Source organism: Pseudoliparis swirei, chromosome 6 (genome assembly GCF_029220125.1).
Source record: "Pseudoliparis swirei isolate HS2019 ecotype Mariana Trench chromosome 6, NWPU_hadal_v1, whole genome shotgun sequence".
Lineage (NCBI taxonomy): Eukaryota > Metazoa > Chordata > Actinopteri > Perciformes > Liparidae > Pseudoliparis > Pseudoliparis swirei.
In genome coordinates this window covers 16,630,513-16,642,174 of record NC_079393.1, presented here as the reverse complement: position 1 = coordinate 16,642,174, position 11,662 = coordinate 16,630,513, and the positions used below count along the sequence as shown (strand labels likewise).

Below are 11,662 nucleotides of genomic sequence, written 5' to 3'. Positions count from 1 at the left end.
GGGAAAACACTGATTGAATACAATTACAAGTTTAGAAGTTAGTCATAATTACCAGAGGTAATTTATGTAAAGTACAAACTTATACATGTTATGTCAACCATGCATGTAGGGTCTTGAATAATTGATGGAAAAATAGCATTTTTTAATCCACGACATTTAACCAACAATTAGACTTCAGGTGCTTGTTTCTTAAATGTATACTAAACATAAATTGTACTGAGAAAGACCTGCACATCCACACAGGTGTTTTCACTTATCATGGCCGATTAACCCTCAAGTTTACCAATGATGGGAATCATGTGGTTGCAAAATCAATGCACTAAATAAGTGAATACGGTGTAACCTTCCCCCTCTGTCCACACCAACACAATCCTGAGGAAAAGGTCTAATCAGGCAAAATGGGTCCCCAAAAAATGTATACCAAGGCCACTATTTATTAATCAACAGATTTTATTTACAGAACATAAAAGTATGCAGATGGGCCATTTCATAGCATGGTGAGGAAAGCATTTCCTCCCCAAATTTAAAGAAAGAATGACTTTACAAACCATACATTTAACACAAACTTTTCAGCAGAAAAGTTAGTAGGACGTTGCAAGAAAGATACACATAAAAAAGACTGGATATGGTAATAAAACACATGCTAAAACAAAGGAACCATCCGCGATGTCCACCCTATCCTCCACAAGCCTGCAGCTTACACTTCGTTGAAAAGGTTAATGTGACTTAGGCTTTGTTTACTTTTTAGTTATATTATTTTGTATTTAACACAGCCAGATGTGACTTAAAGAAGCAGGGCTACGATGGTTGTATGCATCCCGTTGGGCTATCTACATAGCACAAAGCTCTAGTCAGCCTCCGGGTGAGTGTCTACATATAGTGGGCTAGTAGTAGTTAGCTGCTTTTTACAAACTAAACAACGACACAAGAAAACAAAGTTAAAAGAAAAGGTAAAAAGTATACAATATTAACATCTCGTCAATCTCTCCTCACCCATTCCTCTGCTTCAGTACGTCAAAATTCAGCCAACCCCCCAAAAATTGAAACATAGGACCCTTTACGCCCGCTTAACGTGCTTTTTAAAGCTTAAGTTGGCAAACGTGTTGTAACATCAAAGGGCAAAGAAAGAGTGGTGCGTAAACCATGCCTTCGAACAGCAGTGAGTTAGGACAAAGAGGAGTCATTTCATCACTAGTGAGCATTTAAAGCACCAATTATCAGCAGTTGTTTTTTTCCTTTACAATATATTCGTGTTTATTTTATGATATATATGATATGCGTGTATATTTAACATTGTGTCCTTTAAATGCAAATTAAGTCCTGGCAGAACATAGTGAGTTTTGTTCACACTTGATTTCCCCTTTCTGGGCTGCTCTACACTTCATGTTTGCTTCCAGCGTAAAGCCTGGTCCATGACTTGGCTGTGAAGTAAAAAACAAAGAGCACATAATGAACACGAGCCACGTCAATTAGACCTATCTAGATGGAAAGTGTATAAACCAGATCATAGCGCTCACCTATTTCTATGGCTTCAACTTCACTGGACTTCCACTTCTCTGCAACGTCATTGGCAAGAGGATCATCCGGGTTGGGTGCACTTAGTAACGCCTGGATTGACAGCAGCACGGTGCGAATCTGGAGAGCTGGCGACCATTTATCTGAGAAAAAGAAAACAATTGAGACCAAGAAAAGCAAGAGGGACAATAGAAAGTGTTAAGCTGCAAGGGCAATGAAGAGACAGTGCTGATGTGCAGTTGTAGTGGCACAAAGCTCCATTTAGGGGACACGAGTGTAACGAACAAGGCCCTTGATCTTTTGAGCAAGATAAAATCGGCAAAGCCCTCACAAAACATCAGAGAACACAATTCATACCGGCTTTTTAACAGTCACAAGCCTGAAAGGGAAAAGACACTCGAAAACTTGCCCTTTAAGTTAAAGCGAGACGTAAGCCATGCATAGCTGGCCAAGCATAAACTGTGAGGTACAGAGTATTGACTTACCTTTCAAAATATCAAGACATATTCTCCCCAGCTTGTCCACATTGGGATGGTATATTTTGGTCATGAAGCGTACTTTAGGAGCTGCCATGGGATATTCTTCTGGTAAAAAGAGCTCGAGTTTGAATGTGCCCCCTTCAAAAGGTGAGTCCTGAGGTCCGGCAATGACCACATGAAAGTAGCGGGCATTGCTTTCATCTGGCTCGGCACTGATGCCTGGGACAGGCTCGGCAACCAAACGTTGAGTCTCCTGGCAGAGGAAAAGACAGACATTGTGGTTAGTGACACATTATTACAAGTTGGAGGCACAGTGCTTTCACTTTGCACAATGCACCGTTACTACCAGGATGAGGCCCCGCTCAGACGGACGTGTGTGCGCTGGGAGGAATTCTTGAACTCTATATTTCAGTCGAGGGATACCCGAGTGTTCAGGTAGTGCAGGTGCACTGAGACACAATTGCACAAAATAGTTTGAGTTTTAAAGGAGATGTAGCAAAAGAACATTTGTCACAAGTCAAACAATGAGTTAAAGGGGAATTACGTTAATACACATTGAATCAGGGTAATTAGTGGTACATGCTCATTCCCTTTAGTGACTGTGGACAGTTGGAAACTGTTTTAAGCTTAGTTATAGATTATATGTATCAAGCATTGCCGTTAACTGCACTGATGGGAACTACACATCACTGAATCTAAAAACATCTTAATTTTATCAAGAGAAACATCGATAGGAATTCATATTTGATATAAACTTTTCAATTCAAAAGTTGTATAAAGGCCTTGGCCCCACCCGAGAGCTGCAGAAAAGTTGTGAGCCACTTCTATTCTGACCACAGAGGTGTGGCAGGCGGCGGCTGCTTGGCTTTCATCCCCCACACAGAGGGGAGGGTGGCTTTGACCGCAGTGTTGGCTCAGTGCTGTGATTCTGTCGACACTTTGCAACACTCTCTTAGAGGCGACACTGACTGCGCACCCTAGGAGACCATTACTTTTATTCCCATCACTCACTGCAGCAAGACGTCTACCAATTCATAGTGGCAGCCAAGTGACCGACCGAAACATGTATTTATGAAAGAGCAGGTATATAAAATACAGTGCATCTGGAAAGTATTCACAGCGCTTCACTTTTTCCACATTTTGTTATGTTACAGCCTTATTCCAAAATGGATTAAATTCATTATTTTCCTCAACATTCTACACACAACCCATAATGACAAAGTGAAAACTGTTTTTTGCACATTTTTGCAAATCTGTTAAAAATAAAGAACGAAAACATAACATGTACATAAGTATTCACAGCCTTTGCCATGACACTCAAAATTTAGCTCAGGTGCATCCTGTTTCCACTGATCATCCTTGAGATGTTTGATTGGAGTCCACCTGTGCTAAATTCAGTTGATTTGATAAGGTATCACAGTTGACAGTGCATATCAGAGCATAAACCAAGCCATGAAGTTCAAGGAATTATCTATAGACCTCCGAGACAGAATTGTATCGAGGCACAGATCTGGCGAAGGGTACAGAAAGATTTCTGCAGCATTGAAAGTCCCAATGAGCACAGTGGCCTCCATCATCCGGAAATGGAAGAAATGATGATAATGAATTTAATCCATTTTGGAATAAGGCTGTAACATAACAAAATGTGGAAAAAATGAAGTGAATACTTTCCGGATGCACTGTATATATTGTGGCATGCATGAGGCAGCTTGAGTGATGCACCTGATATTAACAAGAAAACTACATTTGAGCTTGCTGTGAATATGCACGTCATTATATAAACTGCAGAGTTCTCACCTCTAAAATGTACATCCTCCAAACTGTAGTACTGGTACCACATGGGTTCTGCTATGAGGCCCTTCGATCATTCCCCAATCTAAAAACAAAAACGTATCCTCTAATGCCTTTTTTTTTTGCGATCAAATGTTTTTATTTAGCATAATCACACAGGATGGCGGAACACCAACACATGGTGCCCTTTCAAATTACAACAATATGCTGAGACCAAAGGAGTCTCTCAGAACCATAAAGCAGAGAGGAAAGAGGGGGGGGGGGACATAAATATACACACAACACAAGAGACAGACAGACAGACAAATAACATTGATAGGGACCAAGGACATGTTCAATTAGAAGTAAGGGGCGATAGCACACATCTATAGCATTTTTTTCAAAGAGTCAGCAATGTTGCCCCAAGTGTCCAAAGTCTTTTCTGATGCTCCATTGATGCGAGCTGTAGAGATCTCCATATATACAACATCCAAAAAGGAAAGCATCCATGTTCGAACAGACAAGTCATGAGGTGGTTTCCAACGGGTTGCAATCATTCTCTTAGCAGCTGTAAGTCCAGCAAATGCAACACGCATTTGGATTTTAGAGAGCTGAAAGTCTGAATCAAAAACATTTAGAATCAAAACACAGAGTGACAGGCACAGTGACATTAATCAAGACAGATAACTTGGATGCAATATTGTTCCAAAACTGACAAACAGGGGAGCAATCCCAGAACATGTGAAGATATATTCCTTGAGTGTTTAGTGGGCAGAAAGTGCATAAAGGACTGGTAATTATTTTCATGTGATGCATTTTCACAGGGGTGAGATACGTCCTATGAATGAAATTGTAGTGAATTTGCTGATGGTCTGGATTGCGTGATACTTCTGAGATATTAGACCATACATCATGCCAGTCGAAATCAGTGACCAAGTCTGGGCAATCACGTTCCCAGACCCTCTCAATAGGAAGGCTGAGGCGGCCAGGTGTCACCAAAAACTGATAGAGCTTAGATACCATACCGCTGGATTTTGCCTGCATTGTAAATAATTTCCGGATAGGATGGATGGGCAAAGCTCTCTGCCAGGGGACACCATATGCCTTGAGTGCTGATCTTAATTGAAGGTAAAAGAAAAATGAGGAACGTGGTAGACTGAATGCATTTTGTAAGTCAGTAAAAGATAACAAGCCAGTCTCGTTAAAAATGTCTTTTAGATAATGAACCCCCCTCTGTTCCCAATGCGGAGCTGTTATAGGCCTCCCACCAATCAGGAGAGCTTTATTGTTGAATAGTGGAGAAAGTGTATGCCAATTGCATGGTACATGGCAATATGTTTCAACCAATCTCCAGGTTTTGATAAGATGAGAGACAATGGGGCCAAAGCGCAGCTGGCACTGTTTGTTAGAGATATTGGCAAAAAGAACGTCATGAAGTGACCATGGTTCGGTCAGAGCACTTTCTAAAGCACGCCAGCACACTGAGGAATCCGGGTCAAACCATGTAAGAAGAGGCTCTAATGCCTTTTTTGATATGTATGTTTTAGTTATTGATGCATTGTGCCTGATAATGAAGTTACAATAAATAAATAACAACTACGGATGACAAATAGTATTAAATAAAGCTTGCCAAGAGCCAGCACTTGTTTTTGGCGTTCATTTCCTGAATGAAAATGAGATTCCTGAAATGTTTGAGATAACCCATAGACAAAACCATGCAGTGAAAACACAGACGGGAGAGGGGCTCCCAGTCCCAGTCACACGCTCTGAGGGCTCAAGGGCTCCGTGTGCTCAGCACTGTTCCCAGCCCTTTCCCCACCAACACTAGTCTGGGATCTGTTACTCACCTGCACAAACCTCTGTTGAACACCATTTATGTTCCTAATGCTTTCCTACTGAATCATTTACCAATCATAAGCTGTAATTCTAAAGAATATGGTTCATATACAATAACAATAATACACAGAATGCATGCATGTCATTTGCTAAACTATAGCGAGGGAGGAAAATTAAAAATGATATCAATCTGGAATTGTGGCTGCTGTTGAGACCGTGGAAACATGTCACGTGAACTCTGAGAATTAAAAGGAGACATTGTGGTAATTTCAGGGTTAATACCTGCATTTAGGGTTTTTACTACAACATCTTGACGGGTTTAATGTTTTTCCAACTGTCCGTTTGAAAATACCTGTATTCACCCTCTCTCTAAAAGGCTCCATTTGAGCTCATTTCAACATAATTTGAAGAGGCTCTTTTGCATTTTTACATTACCTGAGGGCCACCTCAGTTCTCCAACTTGGAAAAAGCGGGGTGCGTGGGGGTTACTTTTTACATTTTGCAGGCCAAATGATTAGTAATTCAATAGAAAACTTGAAATGGGATGTGCAGGAAATACAAGACAACTCTTCTTCAAAGGAAGAGACGGCTCCCGTGGCAACACTTTATCAAATGGTTTAAGGCAGGATGCCAATGAACAACATTCACCAATTTAGAAACATCTTTATTCTGCTGAGCAAAGCCTCTTGGCTGAAGATGCTGATGTCGGCCCAAAGAGTCAAATGGGACAACTCTGCAGTGGAAGTGATTTTATGACCACAAAATCAAACGTTTCACCCATACCTCAAAGTTAGGTTACCACGTTTATGACACCTGAGAACTTGAATGAAAAGACAAAAGACGAGACGACAAGGAGCACACCTCCCCCACGCTAACGTCCCGTATGCTCAACACTGGTGGCATCGTCCTACCAGGCTAGCTCTAGCTTCGTCCTGCGTGATGACATGTCAACACAGCGGAAGCTGTTGAACTGATGTTAGCTGGTTTAGCATCGTTCGCGAGGCTTTTAGTCAGCAGCATCGCCGAAATATGACCGGAAGCGGTTCAAGAACACGACTGTGCTTGAAAAGTACGCGTCTAGAAAACAATAACCCCAGCACACAGGGGAATTATGGATCCGCCATTTTCTCAAAGCGTTGATGTATTTTTAACCCGCCGTGTCTCGGCGTGTCGAGACACACGAAAGAAACGGAAGTTACTTTAGCAAACTGAGGTTAGCGAGCTGGACGCTACGGCTCCAGACGGACCCGCGACACGGACCGCGAGTTCAGACGTCGGATGGAGAGTTTAGGCCTTGACAGAAAAGTGACACATGCTGCTGTTTAAAGTGTGAAATATTACCTTAGAGATCCTGCGGGGCAGTCCTGCCATCTTTGTTTTAAATGCGGGGTGTTTAGCTCTCAGTTCCTCCTCTTTCTCGCTGGCATTGACAGCAAACTCACGTCTTCCGGGTTCTCTACGTCATGACAGTGATGACGATGGCGAAAAGCTCGTTCATGAAAAGACAAATGATCCGTTTAGGCCCTGCATGACAAACACATTAGAGATATAAGAATTAACAAACATGTATATTCATTTTTTTCCAGATGTTGATATATAATGTACTTCCTGCAAGTCTGAAAAAGAAACAATCCTTAGCCTGTTTGATTTCCTATATTGCATTATATTTTGGAAAGACTGGGAATATATATTGGGCAAAGCGACACATATAGCCTAATAAGTATCAACGGTAATAATAAAAATCCATCTATATACCATTACCTATTTTTTATAGGTATATTTATTCCTTAAAAATCCAATAATATAGCTTATATTTGAGAACATTAAAGAGTGGTCACAAATATTACACACATACATAATACAATATTTTGCAAAGCAGTGTTCGCACATCCTTTTGTTTGGGATATTTAATATTGTTATCACCAATATTTAATTTCAAGTAAAATGTTCAATTGAAATGCTTTTCCTATGGCTGATGAGTTTTGTTTATACCATTGCATCAGAGTGCAGTATCTGCATAGCAACTGGGAAGAAGAACTCTAAAATGAACGTGGCTACTGACATCAATATGGTAGTGCATTATCTGCCAATTTCATTTATTTTCAACATGCAATTTTCCCTGACCTGTTTATCTTATGTTTTTGCTTGACTGGAAGCAAAGGTTTCTCTTGAAAAGTCAAACTATCTATCTATTATCTATCTGCCATAGACATAACGAAGCACAAATTTGACCTTCCACATTCCACGGGCCAATAAGCTGATACGGTACAGCTGAATTTCAAATGTTTTTGTTCTGCAGGGTGAACAGGAGCTATAGATTGGAGGGGGCTGGGAGCTCCTCCTCCTGACCTGTCTGTATGGACAACAACTTTGTTCCTTTGGGTGTCAGGCCGGTTGCATGGGTATCAGTAGTGGAGCAAACTAAGAGGAACTATAATTAAAAAACTGTCGAAGAAATGAAATCCAGGATGCAATTCCTGCTCCACCATAGCCCAACAGGTGGGTTTGATATTTCTGTTAGCTACTTTTTTGTTTATGAACTCTGTGTGTAGAAGCACAACGGGAAAAACAAATGTATGTATGATCTGTTTTTTATTTGTGTTGGCGAGGGTATAGTCATTTCTATGAGTCTTCGAATACTGATTCTCTGCTCTAGTTCATTGTATTCAAGCTTATTTTATTGCTCCACAGATGTGGATTCGACTCCATGAGAATACATTATGATACACTGTAGATTGTTTGAACATTTTAATTTTAATTTTTAGAATTTGTTTGCAACCTGAAGGTGACAGTCTCCGACTCCTATAGAGCTCTTTTTTCTTTTGCAGACTCACTCATTTCCTGATAGTGACCGTGGCTTTTCCACCACCGTTTAGGACTAAATATCTATCATTCGTGTTTTGTAAAATATATATATTGCAGGCAACAGGGGAAACAGCCAGGTTTAAAATATGACCCTTTAATTACTACTCATGTCTTTCACTTTACAGGTGCAAGTTTTTTTCTCATTTTGTTGTGATCATGCAAGCTTCCCATACTAATTGGAGCTCTCAGGATTACAGATGGCATGCAGGAGTTAAAACTATTCAACTAATATCGTAGTAATTCTGTTTAAGACAGATGATACCTTTCTTTCTGAATATTGCATGCTCACCAATGTATGTAAAAGTAGCTGATCATCTTTTGAATTTAAATAATGTAAAACAAAGTCTCCAAAATCTTTTTAAAAATTAAAATGTGTGTATACATGTTCACATAATAGTAACAGTTGATATTTAGCAAATGATCGAAGTGGTATCTTTTAGCATTCTGCCCTGCCCCGACCTCACCAATCCTCCAAAGTTTTCCATTGTTCAACACACACAGGAACAGATGAACCAGCAGCTAATCGAGTCCTTTCTCTCAGTGCACAGAGAGAACAGACAATATCAGCCACATTACAGCTGCTCTGCTCCCACAGGGGCTGGCTTGATTGATCTATCCTGACAGGGCTGAACAAGACTTTCTTATAAACTTGGAGTATTTTATACAGATGCATTATGAGTGAAGCTTAGTTTAAGACACACATCTCAAATATAAAAGAAATGTACTCTATTCTAATTAAAAAGTATACTTGTCCAGTGAAATCTTTCTTAATTACCATATAACCCCTCATATTTATCTTGTGAGCCCTTAATGAGTCCTGACCACCAGGTTGAGAAATAAGACTCACACATCTAAAACATTTAAAATATTTAACTCTCTAATACTTCGAGGGACTTATGTTTGTCATTTGTAAATGCAATGTCTTTGATTTTATTTCCTTTCTTTCTTTCTTCTTCTTTTTTTTAGCTCGGTGGAGCACACCGTGCTACCTGGTGTGTGTATTTATTATAATCGCCTGCTGTGGACCAGCTTCACCTCTTCATGCCCCTCCAGTGACAACAGGTCTCCGCTCCGCTTTCTCTGCCACACGAACCGACAATGTCGTGGGAGGCAAGCAGAAGGCTGTGACCTTCAACAGGCTCAAGGTCAACATTGGAGGGGATTTCAATCCAGATACCGGTCACTTCCGCTGCCGCGTCCCCGGGGCTTACTACTTCTCTTTCTCCGTGGGTAAGTTTCCAAAGAAAATGCTTTCTGTGATACTTGCGAAGAATGGAGAGGAGGTGCAGGCTATAGCGTATGATGACTACCGCAAGACAGGGAGGAAAGTTCAAAGCCAAAGCATAATGATCAGTTTGAAGGAAATGGACACAGTGTGGCTGCTTTTACAGCAGAGTCCTAAATACGCCTTGTACAGCAATGCCGGCCCTTACATCACCTTCTCTGGATACCTTGTCTTTCCGGACATTTCCACAACCGGCTACGTCAGCAACCACCTGTCCCCATCGGGACTGTCCTACCCAAACTGTCCCCCTCAGTCTGACCCCGTGGCCAGAGGTCAGATGTCAGAGCAGCCACAGTCTGCCTTCTCCGTGGCACGGACATCCACACTCATGGGTCATAACAACAAGCAGCCGGACAAGCTACCTTTGACCTTTGATGTGGAATACGTCAATATCGGGGGCCATTTCAACAAAACCTCAGGTGTGTTCACCTGCTATTTCCCAGGCGCGTACTTCTTCGCCTTCACTGTGGGGAAACATCCTCGTAAGGCGGTTTCTGTGAAGCTGATGACCGGCAAGGGCGAGGTGCAGGCGATGGTGTTTGATGAGGACACATCGAAAAGAAGGGAAATGCAAAGTCAGAGCTTGCTGCTGTCTCTCCGCCGGGGTGACAGTGTGTGGCTGTACAGTCAGCAGGATGAGCGCTATGCTGTCTACAGCAACCAGGGGAGGTACACCACCTTTTCTGGCTTCCTGGTTTATCTTGAAGCAGAAACACTCACACCTCCCAGCACTCAGGACAGAACTCCCCTCTAAATGTTTTAACCCTGCATAACACAATCTCATGTTTTGTAGAAAATCTGTAGATTATTTCTATGTTGATGGTGCAGTCAAAAATATACGATGGTCACTATAGTGAAACTACATGTAATGCTTTGTTTCTTTGATTTTATTTCATTTTATTCTCAGTAAATAGTGTAACTCCAGATATATCGTTTGTTCCCAAATTACTCCACCAGATGGTGCTATGATACAATTATGGACACAAACCAGCATTTTTAACCTTTTAAGTGCAATTAGCTGTAAGAAATCACACACATACAAATCTGTGTTTGTATAAAAAACCTTGTTGGGGAAGTTGGGATTGGGGTTGCAATTGGGTATTAGTTCATAAATATATTTACCTTTAAAATTATTTGTTTTTTAATGTTTTAAAAAGCAGGTTTTTTATATGTTGCATGCCAAGGAATATATTGTATATGATGTATAGTTTATCGAAATCTACTTCCTGTAAACGTGATATTTAGAGAGACGTAATGATCATGTTATCCTCTATCTCTTATGATGTTTAATATGTATTTCAGTTAACTAAATAAATTCATACACCTAAAAGGTCTCGTTTATTCTCAGTTGAATGTTAAGATACATTCACTGTCAGTTAACTGAATGTTGTCTGAACTCAAAGTTGATCTCACTAATGACGTCTTCATTCCTCAAACACAGTTCTGACCACATGGATCCTCACTCGTACTCCAGGTGGTGGGGTTGCTGCTCCAACTGTAAAAGCTTCTGCTAATTCAACATTGCTCCTACAACTATCACAATTATGATATACACAGCAATAATAGCAGTATAGCATGAAACAGATATAGATAGAAGTCTGTGTTGGATATTTTTTAATTATATTAAAAAAAAGTCTAAAACATGCAAAAACACAGTTGTGGTATTTGTTTCCGATTCTCCACTGAAATTAAATATTATTGTTAAAAAACACGTGGGCATAAATAACTCATAAGAAGTCATTCTTTTCAGGTCATATAGTGGATTACAACATTTCATCAAGGAAACCATTAGACATTTTATTCTAATATTTAGTTAATCGTTTTTTAAATTTATTTATTGTGATAAAGTTTCAGAAAGATGTTATTTTTAGATGTTATGTCTGTATGTGAACTCTTAAATAGTAATATAACA

At 40.3% G+C, this 11,662-nt stretch overlaps 2 protein-coding genes across 2 annotated transcripts; one reads left to right on the top strand and one right to left on the bottom strand.

Annotated features, from left to right (window-relative positions):
• Nucleotides 1-430: 430 nt before the first annotated feature.
• ube2na (ubiquitin-conjugating enzyme E2Na) lies at nt 431-7,049 on the bottom strand. Its single transcript, XM_056417377.1, has 4 exons — nt 6,942-7,049; nt 2,001-2,247; nt 1,518-1,658; nt 431-1,421 (listed from the first exon to the last, which is right to left on the bottom strand). Exons 1-4 carry the CDS (start codon nt 6,969-6,971, stop codon nt 1,375-1,377), a joined length of 465 nt encoding a protein of 154 aa, XP_056273352.1. The 5' UTR covers nt 6,972-7,049; the 3' UTR covers nt 431-1,374.
• A 996-nt stretch (nt 7,050-8,045) lies between these two features.
• Nucleotides 8,046-11,080, top strand: c1qtnf13 (C1q and TNF related 13). The gene is made up of 2 exons (XM_056417170.1): nt 8,046-8,099; nt 9,432-11,080. The coding sequence occupies exons 1-2, from the start codon at nt 8,057-8,059 to the stop codon at nt 10,502-10,504; spliced, it is 1,116 nt and encodes a 371-aa protein (XP_056273145.1). The 5' UTR covers nt 8,046-8,056; the 3' UTR covers nt 10,505-11,080.
• Nucleotides 11,081-11,662: the final 582 nt, after the last annotated feature.

Coding starts and splice junctions, on each gene's coding strand:
- ube2na (XM_056417377.1), bottom strand. CDS start 6,971: ATGGCAGGACTGCCCCGCAGGATCTCTAAG. Junction 2,248..6,941: donor TGCCCCGCAGGATCTCTAAG/GTAATATTTCAC, acceptor TTCCTCTGCCAG/GAGACTCAACGTTTGGTTGC. Junction 1,422..1,517: donor AGTTGAAGCCATAGAAATAG/GTGAGCGCTATG, acceptor TTTACTTCACAG/CCAAGTCATGGACCAGGCTT.
- c1qtnf13 (XM_056417170.1), top strand. CDS start 8,057: ATGAAATCCAGGATGCAATTCCTGCTCCACCATAGCCCAACAG. Junction 8,100..9,431: donor GCTCCACCATAGCCCAACAG/GTGGGTTTGATA, acceptor TCTTTTTTTTAG/CTCGGTGGAGCACACCGTGC.